A 13,147-nucleotide genomic window follows, 5' to 3' on the forward strand; every position below is an offset into this window, starting at 1 on the left:
GATTGTCTCCTAATAATCCCACACACACACAGCACCTCTACAACGTGGAGTCTGAGATCGAGGAGACGGACTACGACTCGGTGGAGGAGACGAGCAGCGTCCTGTCCACCGAGGAGTGGGAGGACGAGAGCGACAGCTGGGAGACGGACAACGGCCTCACCACCGAGGACGACAGCCACAACGTCAACAACGCAGATGTCACCGAGACGGCGACCCCGACCCCGACCCCCACCGGCTCCACGACGTTCATCATCCCCCCTCAGGAGGGCGGCAAAGTCGGGGTCACCAGCCCCACTAAAGGAGCCCCTGGAGAGGAGGGAGAGGCGTCTGTAGCTGCTGCTAGTCCTGCTTCTGCAGGAGGTGGGGAGCTTATTTTCTAACATTTATATTATTGATCATTTTCAAGGGAACAGTGTCAACTCCACAATGCAAAACATAAATAATTCTCCTTGAATCTTGTATTGTGATAGATTTTCCTCTACAGGACAAAAGGATAAGAGCTTTTTATTCTGCATAGTACTGATGAGTGTTAATAAACAAACGTTTCTAGTGAAATCTGTATCTTTACAGATGGCACCCTCGTATGAGACGACGTTATGAAAAAAAGTGAGAGAAAGTGTGTTGACAATAAAAAAATATATAGAAAATCACCAAACCTAACATTGACACGTCAAATAATCGGGGTGGTTTTCTAATTGTACCAAATGTACGAGTGGTTCTTGCATGAGGCCCAGTTGGTTGATCCTACTAACAGCTATTGCCTGTGTATCCAAAGCCTGATATCGTCTCTTCCTCTGTGCCACAGAGCTCCAGATTTTGTCTCTGTCTTGATCTTGAATTTGAAACAAAACAATAACTAACTTTGATTACTAAAACAGAATTCAAACATCAATTGATGCTTTCACATCACAGAAAACGTTCTACCTGCTGTCCTGTTTGACTTGTCTCTAAATATACTCGCTATAAACTTATAAACCCTAACCCTTAGGAACGACTCCAGGAGCAGTCAACGGAGCGGAGAAGCCCATTAAAGACGGCGCCTCTCGGGGCTTCAGGGAGTTGAAAGAGGCCCTGAAGATCCTGGAGAGCCTGAAGAACATGACTGTTGAGCAGCTCTGGACTGGCGGTTCTCCGACCTCCCCGACATCCGCCGAACCCGCCTCCGCGACTAATGTAGCGAGTTCGGTGACGCCCACGGCCCCGGAGAAACCCACCAAGGAGAAGCGCTTCCTGGACGACATCAAGAAGCTGCAGGAGAACCTGAGGAAGACGCTGGACAACGTGGCCATCGTGGAGGAGGAGAAGATGGAGGCTGTGGTGGAGGCAGGGGGGAGCGGAGGAGCAGGGATGGAGGTAGGTGTTAAAAGGAATTCACAACGTGGCGGAGTTAATTTGCACAGATTTGCCGGTGCAGTCCAAATAGATAAGCAGTGCAACATTAGATTGTGTCTCACCTGCTGGCCTGTTGCTGTTCAGGTAGAGCGAGCTGGAGAGGAAAAGCCCCAGCAGGAGCCGCAGACACCGGTGGGTGGACAAGAATGGCCCAGCGAGTTCCTCAGCGACACACCAGTACTGTGCCAACAGAGTGGCGGCAAGCCTGGCGTCACCTTCACCAGTGCCAAGGGAGAGGTGTTCTCTGTCCTGGAATGGGCTCCAGGTGAGACATGCACACAAACTCCAGACATACACACATCGTTTAGCTTGATGAATTCCCTCCTCACACAACTTAGAGATGTATTTGTTGATTTCTATTTCTTTCTGTGTTGCTTTTCAATCACCATCTGTCTCTCTATTTTTTTTTAGACACACACTCATTTAAGAAAATGGAGTTTCAGCCGGCAGAGGCGAAGAAGTTCTTTAGCACAGTGAGGAAGGAAATGGCTCTACTTGCCACGTCACTGCCGGACGGCATCATGGTCAAAACATTTGAGGATCGCATGGTGGGTTTCCTGTCATTAATGTCGTAGTAAAAGTAGAAATAAATCAGAATTCACTGCATGATTGCCTTTTCAAAAGCCTAATATTATGGTCTAACAAGAGCCAAGATTTCAAGCATGTGAGATGATGTCCAGAAATAATTTCCAAGCATGTGGTTGTATATCACCCTTTGTAAACCTGCATTAAAAGCGTAACATATACAGACAATTTTTAAAGCAGACATGCACAGAGATGCACATACACTCACATTTACAACCTGCTTTTAGTTGTAACAGCAGGGCCAAAATTCATACTCCTAACTTTAATGTATGTGTTTCAAACTTGAATTTATCATGCAGAGTTCTTCACAGATGCGGGTGATACACAACCACAGACTTTGAAATTAATCCTTAGAGTCATTCCATGAGCTCAAAATCTTATTGACCTTTTTATAAGCCCACATGTTATAAATTATGAGCCTTTTATTCTTGGTCTTCAAAACAACACCACCAGGGAGTAGGACCAAAGAGAAGTAGTAGGATCCTCTGTGTTTATGAAAGCAGCAGGGGTTTATGGGAAACAGAGTGTTTATATTTAAAAACTAATTAATAACAACCTTAAGACAGAAGCTGCCAATCCTCATCTCATTATTTTATTTGAGCTAAGATGCTTTATTCTCTTATCTGATCACATTCTCCGGCAGTAACCTCAGTGGTGCATATCAAACAGTCTAGATTACGCCGACTGCTGCGTACATCATAAAACGGGTCATAGAGGTCTTCGCTCTCTTTCTTCCGACACAGGACCTGTTCTCATCTCTGATCAAAGGGCCGACTCGTACGCCCTACGAGGACGGTCTGTTCCTGTTCGACATCCAGCTGCCCAACATCTACCCATCTGTGCCGCCTCTGTTCCGCTACCTGTCGCAGTGCAGCGGCCGCCTCAATCCCAACCTCTACGACAACGGCAAGGTCTGCGTCAGCCTGCTGGGCACCTGGATCGGCAAGGTGAGCGCTGTTTTACCGGTTAATGTATGTGCAGGTTTGATGTCTTATTGAAGGGTAACTTTGGTATTTTTCAACCCGGACCCTATTTCCCCCTGTGTTTTTGTCAAAGTGACAAGTTCTTTAAATTGGTCCACCTAACCGGCAGCCGTAAAACGAGCTGCGAGGCCCCGAGCTGCTACTGACTCAAATTGTTATTGTAGGTGTCTGACAACATTATGGAAAGGACCCTACAGAGAAATCAAATGTTTTTATTACCTTTCGCTTGACCCGTCTGTAATTGTGTCCAAGTCCCGCTCAATGAGAAGTCTCGTTGTGAAATCTGAATATCCGTACACTCTTGGCTCAAAGAAATACGGGCGGCCATTGAATTCAAAGACCTCGTCCACATTGTCGAAATCATCTAAATATTGAGCCATGACATTGAAAATCTTTAAGATAACACTAAGCTACACTTTCTGTTCTCCAACACAAACTATGCCCAGCTGGCACTCGCGTTTCCACCATGGATGTATTCCACTATTCCTCCGGCAACACGTCACCTCGCCAGATTTTAGAACAAGACTTCTCCTTGAGCGAGACTCTTTCCATAATGTCAGATTTGTGTTTCTGTTCCCTGTCTGGATGCATAACTCCTCGATTTTGACAGCTTTGTGTAAAAATTTCAATTATGGTAACTGAATATAGCGCAAATGGTAGGGTGCTGCACCCAAACAATTCGCCAATGAATCGATAAGTCAACAAAAAAAAATATTATTTGGCTGGATTTGCTGTTTGTCTCTTTTATATGATTGTAAACTGAATATCTTTTAGATATGACTGTTAGACAAAACAAGACATTTGAAGACTCTTTGGAATTGTGACGGATTTTTTATAAACTAAAAATAACATGAATTGATTGTTTGAAATATAATATGAATCAATAATGAAAATTATCATGTCTTACCTTTTTTGTTGTTGTGATGGGATCCACAGGGCAATGAGAGATGGACCAGTAAGTCCAGTCTGCTGCAAGTCCTCATCTCCATACAAGGTTAGAGCACACGCACGCACGCATGCACACACGCACACACGCACACACGCACACACGCACACACACTCCTCGTTCCACCTTCTCTTCTCTGCAGCACAAAAATGTTTTATTCATGTGTTCATTTGCTCAGAAAGTCTCCAAGTGCAGAGTCTCACACCAACTAACTGTATCTGCCTCGGACACACAGACACGTTACACCACTTCCATAAAACTAATCTGCACTCTGTCCTGCCAGACAAACTGAACCCAGTCTGTATCTCTCTGGCTCAGAGTTAATGTGTGTTAAACGTGTCTTTAACTGCATAATTCAGATTCACTTAAACCTGCAGTAGGCTGAATATTTTTGGCATCATTTGGCAAAAATTCCATAATAACCCTTCAGCATATTGTAATTCAAGTGTTCTGAGAGAAAACTAGACTTCTGCTCCTCCTCATGGCTCTGTTTTCAGGCTTTAGAAAATCTAGCCGTGACAGGAGACTTTGGCCAATCACAGGTCATTTCAAAGAGAGAGCGTTCCTATTGGCTGTGCTCTGGCCATGTGGGCGGTGCTTGGTATTTCCTCAACTTGATCTCAACATGGCTGCCGGATCACAAACTTTCTCATTTTACAGCTAAACCGTGCACTACAAGATGTTTCTGAAAACATTTGAGGAGAGAAATAGGCATTACTGGAACAGAATATTGATTCATATTTGATCAGCGCGCCTAGTTTGACCGTTTGGTCGGAGTTTGCGAGTGATTGACAGTCGGTTCTCATAGACGGCAGCTGGACGGCAGACTCCAGATCAGCTCTGACTGGTTGTTTTCCACCGGTCTGTGAAATCCTGCAGATGCCATTAGGAGCACCGGAGGACACAGAGGCACATGATTATATTCAGATTACCTGTCTCATGCACTACTGTCAGGATATAGTGACCATTTTATAAAAATAACTTTTTTTTAATCATATTTGCTCCAGTCTCACCTACTTCAGCTTTAACTGCATAATTCAGTATTCACTGAAGTGCGTGTTTGTCATCTCCTCACCAGATTTTGGTTAAAATGTTACCACCACACAGTGAAATAACCACTCTGATGCTACTGGTGCGGTTTGCCCGCCTTTTATAATGAACTCGTGTAACACGTCTCTCTGCAGGCCTTATCCTCGTCAACGAGCCTTACTACAACGAGGCCGGCTTCGACAGCGACCGAGGCCTACAGGAAGGATATGAGAACAGCCGCTGCTATAACGAGATGGCCCTGATCAAGATGGTCCAGTCCATGACGCAGCTCCTCCAGAATCCCATCGAGGTCTTCAAACAGGAGATCCAGGAGCACTTTGTGTCCAACGGCTGGCGGCTCGTCCACCGTCTGGACACGTGGCTCGAGTTGAACGACGGCGCCGAGAGGTGTCAGGCGGCGCACGTGACCTCCAGGTCTCAACACTCAAAAGACCGACCGTCGTCCGTGGAGCCCCTGGACGAGCAGGGCCCCGTGGCGGTGGCTCACAGCAGCCCCAGCAAGCCCGGGGAGGAGGGGGTCACAGGAGCGGGAGTTCCCAGTATTATGGAGGAGGAGCTGGAGGATTCAGGGCTGAGTCCCTCCACCACAGCGGCCTCTCAGCAGGAGCTGAGCCAGAACTCAGACTGCGACAGCACCCAGGGGGGCGCCTCTCTGGGTGGTGAAAACAGGGGCGCGTCCACGGTCGCTGGCTCTGTAGTCCGCGGCGTTGGGGCGTTGGAATTAGGTTCAGCCACAGTTAGCGGAGCAGTGGTGTGCTCCGCAGGAAGCCAGCCGGTGGTGCGACCAAAGAAGCGGAGAAAGAGCTACCGGAGTTTCCTCCCAGAGGGCAGCGGCTACCCGGACATCGGCTTTCCACTCTTCCCGCTCTCTAAGGGCTTTGTGAAGAGCGTTCGAGGTGTGCTGCTGCAGTACCGAGCTGCGCTGGCCGCCGCTGCTATCCCTGAGCACACAGAGGACAAGTAAGTGCCTCCTCGCCGTTCCCCCGACAAACCTCTGCACTGTTCCCTGCTCTCTTCCTCCTTCTCTTCTACCTTTTCATCCGCCTCAAGCTGTAGAGGAGGATCCATTACTGTTGTCTGGGGGCTGGGGCGCTACAATTTTCAATCTTCTGTCCCCCTCTCCAGAGCTGCACTGTGCCCCCAGCACTGCCCACATTTTTGTCCTACATTTCTTAGTCTGTAGTACTGCTCCTGCTGCCCCAAACTCCACAATGTTCTGCCTTCCCCCCCCATAATCCCTCTGGATCAAACCCACAACTGCAGGACAGCAGCACCTTTTGGATGCAACTTGATAATGTCTTTGTTCTCCTCCAGTGTCTCTGCAGACGAGTATGATGGATAAAGAGGGGGCGGACCTCACATGCGCTCACCCATTTGCACAAACCTACGGGAGTCACACAGGAACCCTCATCTGTTCACAGGTAAACACACGGAGCTTTTACTGGAGGCCTTCCCAAGTTTCTCTTTTGGCCTCGGCGGGACTTTAATGGAGGACGCAAAAAAGGACTGAATGAGATGAAAAATCAGTGCCATTGAACCCTCTTCATCCACCTCGCCTCCAGCAGCATCCACCGTACGGGTGGGGGATTCGCTGGATAAACCACTCTGCCGTCTCAATCAGCCTGAAAAAATGTAAAAGCAGACTCGTGATCGTCGCTGCATTTTGGACGGGATCAAAGACGGCCTAAAAAACTGCAAAGCCCAGCTCTCCTGGCTGTTGGGTCAGCTACGGCTGTCTGTAGCACTACTGATACTATCGCTGTACCATCCTGCACTACAACAAACGAATGGACAATCTGGTCTGGGAGAGGCGACGCCGTATAAATACTCCGACCAGGAGGATTCTTTTTAAATAGAAATCACTGGTTGTACGCTTTCTGCCAAATTCTCTCAACACACAAAATATTCAAGTAGAACGTACTGAATGTCAGTAAAACTGCCAACCACAACAGCTCCACTACACGCTGGTATTTTCCTTCGCCAATCACTCGTACTGAACCACGCAGCAAACACCGAGTGACAAAGTTTACATACGAATCACCTCCGGAGGTCAGACCGCTGTAGCTGTTTGGTGCGTAGAGAAGCCAGCCAGGCACAGGACGACAGGCTCTATGTGAAGGCGCGTGCGCTCTAGTCGAGGCTCAACACAGCCGCCGCCGCCGCCGCCGCCACATACAAAAGTTCCATTCACTTTCTGTAGAATTTAGCAAAGTTGTTCGATCACCAAACTGGAACTCGTGCTTTTGGTGTTTTGATGCATTTTTAAGTCGTTTTACTCTCAGAGGCTGAAGTGTTGGTGTCAGAGCGGATTTTTTTCCCACAATGCTCCACTTGTTTGTGACGGAGGTGAACCCACATCACATTTAAAGAATAAATAGGAGAGAAAGAAAACCATACAGCATCCATTCCGTCATCTCATGTCAACATGTTGCCTTACTTGAATTGTTCTTAATAATCTCAGATCATTGTGTTCAGAGCTGCTCGTGTCACGCTTTAGACATTAACCTAAACAGGCCTAGACACACGTAAAAACCACTAAAACCATGCTCCAGTGTTTTCCTCCTTAATAGCAGCTCTTAAACTCTCACACATAGACTGTATATAAAGATGTACGACGCGTCTCCACTTCCTCCCACTGCACAGAAGTGAAGCCAAAATGATCCCAGATACGGGAGATGATATCTTGAGATTTTGACGTCATTTGGAACCAGAGTGTGCGCTGTAGTGATCGGTTGGTGTAGCCGCGGTATCGAGATTGCCCGCTCGAACCAATCGCTAGCCGAGCACGGCCACAGCTCGTCGTCGAGAGAGACTAAAAACTGCCAAGCATGACGTCTCACCCCCTTTGTAAAGCATCAAATAACTCATTAAAACCAAACTTATCAGAAAAATGAACACATCAGCGTGATAAAAACTACCTAAAATGACAGAAACCATCACATTTATTTGACGTGTACTTTGACATTTTAGTTTGGCCCATGTCCCATCTGCTAACATGGAGGAGGTGGGCTTTATGGGCTATACTGCAGCCAGCCACCAGGGGGGCGATCCAGATGTTTTGGCTTCACTTTTGTCACATGTAGTCCATCTTTAAACACAGTCTATGCTCTCACACTGCAGCCGACGATGTATTCCGATTACTTTTTTTCCTCTCCAATTTGCACGTGCAGAGTTTAATAACATCATAATACAAACTACAGTAAGTTTGATGCTGAAGGTTTGTTGATATTATGATTATTTTTGCTTGATTGTTCTCATTTCTGTTATTCCGTGTTGTTTCTCCTACTTGAGCGTCTTATCCCACGAAGACGACTGCTGACCCCCCCACCCCGCCCCACCCTCCTCCCCCCACACCGACGAGAGAAAATTACCCAAATTACAGAAATCAATTGTCTGTGATCTTCTTTTCTATATTCAATATGGATGAAAGAAATCACGTTTTTATTCACCAAGTTACCATGAAACTCTCGCTCCGCCACAGATTGACTGTGAAAGAAAGTGAAACTCACCTTTGGGTCCAATCGTGCTTCCTGGGGAAATCAGAGCAGTCTTTGTTTACATCTTTTTAAATAACTGCATCCCAACATATCGCTCTTTTTTTTTTTTCTTTCAAGATATTATCATTGTAATAATTATGATTATAATACAGGTCAGACAAACCCCCTTGTGCTTGCTATAATCTGTGAAATAAACAAGAGAGCGTTGCGGCTGTCTGGTATTTTACTTGAACAAAGAAGCTTGATGCTGAAGAGTGTTTTCTGAATGAGAGAGCACATTTTGAGACTTTGAGTGATGCTGGGAGAGGATAAAAAAAAACATGAGCCAAGAGTTTTTCAAGAGACTTAAGAAAATAAAGGTTGTGAATGAGGGTATTTTCTTTTGCTTTGTCTTCCATTTTTCCCCCCACCTGCGACTCTTAAAACTGGCATTCCTGTACCAGATGTGGCAATCGGGCGTCCACGCCATTTTTGTCCTCTTCCTTGGATTTGACTTCGCCATCGTAATTTCGTTGCCTTTAATGCTACAGAGGAAGACGTGTTGTCTTCCTCACCGGCTGCTGTAGCTGTAGCATGTAGCCTTGTTTGCTTTCTTTCTTTTTCCCCTCCCCCCCCCCCCCACCCACTTGCTGCTGTTTGTAAAAATGTCCCAATTCTTGGAGAAATGTGTTTTCAATGGTCTGGAGACGTACAGAGTGTGGACCATGCTCCGTCTCTCGCCCTCTTTCTCATGTCATCAGAAACAGAAAATGTGAAGCTATCTCGCTAGAACCCGAAAGCAAAAAAAATCTGGCAGGATATCAAGCACATGATGTACAATTTTCTGTGTATGTGTGTATATTATTCAAATTTAAAACCATTGTTATTATTATTATGATTATTACTGCGAGAAAGTTTGTTTTACAGCCAAAGCATGTAACATGTCGCTTTAAGCCTTTTGAAACGGGCTACACACAAGACTTGACTGTACGATGTCTACATTTCCACAGTGGCCTGTTATTGATATATTTAAAAAACAAAAAAAAATAAAATAAAGTTATGATTTGTAGCCTGATTCCCTCTGTACAGATGTCATGACTATATTGAAAAATATATATATAAATACACACAGTATATATATTTAACACAAACCTGAGTTCTAACAAGTCACGTGGATGCTTGGGGCATATTATGTACAAAATGCTGAGTGTGTATTGTACTTATGATTTAATTTTTTAATGGTTTACTTTTGTTGCGTTAAGACAACTGTATAGTGATGTATTAAACTTTGCAAGCAGTACCATAGTGACATTGTGGCTTATATTTATTTATATCCCTGTTAGCGGTTGTATCCACTACAGATAAGCCTTTTCTTAATATAGCGTGCTGCAGGGATGACGTATATTTGTAGGCCAAACAGGAAGTTAGCATCGCCCCGGTTCCCTCGACAAAAACCCGATGGGATTGTTCCATTGAGTTTTGGATTATTGCAGAAAATAAACTCTGTGGCAAACACACGTTTATGATATTTAACACGTTTTGTTCAGCAAGATTTGTCGGCAAATTTCATGGAAATTAGGTGATAATTAGCAAGTTACCTACTTGTTTTTTAAGAAATTTCAAATAAGTTATTTGCTAATAAATTAAATGTATTATTATATTATTAAATTAATTAAATAAATGACCCGCTCTTGGGAAATAGCAGAATGTAATTATTAAATCATCTTTATAATAAAGTAATTTTGATAAATTTAGATAAATATTGGGGTAATTAATTTCAAATAGGTAACTTGCTAATTATCACCTAATTAAAATGAAAGTGTTATTGACTGAATTAATCTTTGAAGCGATAGTGAGAATCGATACAGTATCACAAAACATAATATCGTGATACTCAATATTTTCGATATTTTCTTACACCCCTAGCGGTGATTGTTATTAGTAAAAAGTTTGCTCTGCACAGTCCCACTGATTGTGATCCAATATTTATTTGTTACATTTAAAAATTTTTATCATATGTCATAATACGGCTGGACAATAGTGCGGCCACAGTATGTTTGACAGCAGAAAAGCATCACAGGTTTCCTTTGATGGTGTCCTGTAATGTTTTGTATATCATGCTGTAGCATTAATATCTGTTGTGGCAGGAAGCTTTGAATCGGTTATCCTGCTCCTGGCTTATATTATAGCACGCAACTACCTCTCTTTTTTGACTCCTATTTTTTCATATTCATATATATTGATTGTGACTTTTGCACCAAAATGATCCTAAACTGTGGCCAATAACTGCTCTGTCAACTGTCATCAGTTAAAGAAATACGTCACTTTAGTCTCCCCGAAAATCAGATGTTTCACAAACACAAATCACAGACACGTTATTTGTCATCATTTATTTATTATATTTTTCCTTCCAATCAAAAACACTCCAGCAGAATGTTTGATTTGATAATAGAAAAAATTACAGACATTTGTCTAATGGAAAAATAGATCTCTCTGTGAATAAAGAATCAATCATTCAATCTTCAGTGTGCCAGAAACAAAACAAAAAAATAAAAACAACTATTTTTCCCTTCACCGTAAACATTTAAACACACAAGACAAGTTTGAGAAGCAGCAGGTAAAGACGTAAACAGCAAATCAAGTCAAGATGGATTGAGTTTCTTTCATCAGGTCCTTCATCTCAAAATGTATCCGTCTGATTGAACTCATTTGGATTTTCAATCACACCGACACCACAGAGAGAATATTGGATTCAGGCTGAAGGCTGTCGCTCCAATTTCTTCTCCTTAGTGAAAAGCTGAAGATCTCCCAAGTGGTAATTGATGAAGAAGGTGGCACCATGGCAACAGCATTAACAGTCTCTAAAGTCAAAACAGCACTGTGCCACTATTATGTTTCTGACAGATGTTTTACTGTCCCATTCTCCAAGTTTTATTTTAAACTGTGATGAGAAATGAGTTGATTTCCAAATGAGAAGTCAGTGAATGCACCACCCTGTTCACACCACCGGGAGGCAGCACAGTCAAGGCACATCAAACAGTTATAAGGACCACTGCATCACTCACAAGAAACCTGACTTTGCATAGAAAATAAAATGTATGGAGGTGGTCAGTAGCACTGTGGTGTAGAAAAAAACAAAACATTATTATTATTATATTAGATCTGTGGTTCCCAACCAAGGAAAATCTGAGGGGGTCAATGGAAAAATATATTTCTGCTTGTTTTTCTCATTAATTACTGGATCATTTTACATCTTTAAGGCCCCTACATTTTTTTCAAATGAGTCTCTCTTTGGTTGAACTTATAAATATACATACTAGCTTTATTTGAATGGGTCAAAGGTTGGGGAAACACTGTGTAGGACAAACAGTATGTCTACTTTTTAACAGTCAATAACCTAAACGTCACGTTTTGGTGCTATAGGCCATATTTTGTCCCCTAAAACAACAACCAAACTAAAGTGGAACAAGCGTGTCTTCAAGTACTCTTTCCATCTTATGTGCTTGTAGCTTATCAGCTCTAGAGTCCTTCATGACTTAATTTAAACCAACTAAATGACAGAAAGTCCACCTCGATGTCCCATGAAGGCTTCAAAACGGCGTTGGCAACAAATTTATACATCGTGCAAAAACATATAAAAGATTTAGAATAAATTAATTTTGGTCTCTCACAAGTCTTAACAGTACAGATTAAAACAACAAACATGACGGTCAGTAAAATGGTTTGATTCTGTTAATGCCACAGTTTTACAGTCACTGTGTGTGTGTGTGTGTGTGTGTTCGCTTTGAGGTGATATGAACCGCAACACGTCCTCCTCTCTTTCCCTCAGCGTCAGGACAGTTTGCTAATGCTCCCCAATGATTTCTTGTGGTGAGGAGGAAGAATAAGGGCGCCCTGTCAGGAACACAACGCCGCCTACCTCATGCAGCATTTAACAAGTCGATATATCTCCCCCCCTCTTTCCTCCTCCTCCTCCTCCTCCTCCTCCCTCTCCATGTACACTCACCAAAGTGCTGTTTTAACCAGCTAAACCCCCTTAAAATCTTGTTTAAGGCTACTCAGAGTTCAGTTCTTTGCTTCCACAACTGGAGATCTGGATCACAATTAAAAACACACTTAAAAACCAGGCCTTACTGCCCGTGTAGGCCGAAGCCTCAGTCATCTTTTCCTCTATGTGACTTAAAGCTCAATGGTAAGGACACCTAGGTGATGATCATTAATAAATGTCCCATAGGACGGCCTGTGTGTGTGTGAATAGCAGCTGGGACCAGAGACACTCAGGCCTGGGACTACAGTACTTAAAGCAGCGGATGGATGGATGAAAGAAGAAGAAGAAGAAGAGGAGAGAGAATGATAGAGGAGGAGGAGAAAGATGAACAAAGGAGAGGAAGAGACGAAGGTGATGGAGAGGAGGAGGAGGAGAAAGAAGAAGTGAGTGTTTGGATGGGGGAGGAAAAAGAGGAGAGGAGGGGAGGAAGGAAGTGAAGAAGAAGAAGAAGATAAAGCAGGGGATGGATGGATGAAAGCAAAAGAGAAAGAAGAAGAAGAAGACCACCAAAGTGGTCAGTTCACCCAAATTACAAAAAGTATTTCCTCTATGACCTCTAGAGGGATCTAGTCATGCAGATAGATCTGGTTTTATTTGAGAAGGTTTTAATGTCAATCTATGAGATTTGGCGAAATGAATGATGGTTGTAAATGTATTTCTCAAATGG

General features: G+C 43.7%; 1 protein-coding gene across 1 annotated transcript in view; it reads left to right on the plus strand.

Annotated features, from left to right (window-relative positions):
- ube2o (ubiquitin-conjugating enzyme E2O) overlaps positions 1-7,859 on the plus strand; it is a 39,748-nt gene extending 31,889 nt beyond the window's left edge. Inside the window, exons 16-23 of the mRNA XM_037764818.1 lie at positions 33-360; positions 989-1,353; positions 1,477-1,657; positions 1,804-1,940; positions 2,721-2,924; positions 3,897-3,954; positions 5,091-5,916; positions 6,271-7,859. Coding sequence (XP_037620746.1) covers positions 33-360; positions 989-1,353; positions 1,477-1,657; positions 1,804-1,940; positions 2,721-2,924; positions 3,897-3,954; positions 5,091-5,916; positions 6,271-6,298 — 2,127 coding nt within the window. The 3' untranslated portion in view covers positions 6,299-7,859. The remainder of the gene's footprint in view (positions 1-32; positions 361-988; positions 1,354-1,476; positions 1,658-1,803; positions 1,941-2,720; positions 2,925-3,896; positions 3,955-5,090; positions 5,917-6,270) is intronic.
- Positions 7,860-13,147: the final 5,288 nt, after the last annotated feature.

This window comes from Sebastes umbrosus, chromosome 3 (genome assembly GCF_015220745.1).
Source record: "Sebastes umbrosus isolate fSebUmb1 chromosome 3, fSebUmb1.pri, whole genome shotgun sequence".
In the NCBI taxonomy this organism is placed as follows: domain Eukaryota; kingdom Metazoa; phylum Chordata; class Actinopteri; order Perciformes; family Sebastidae; genus Sebastes; species Sebastes umbrosus.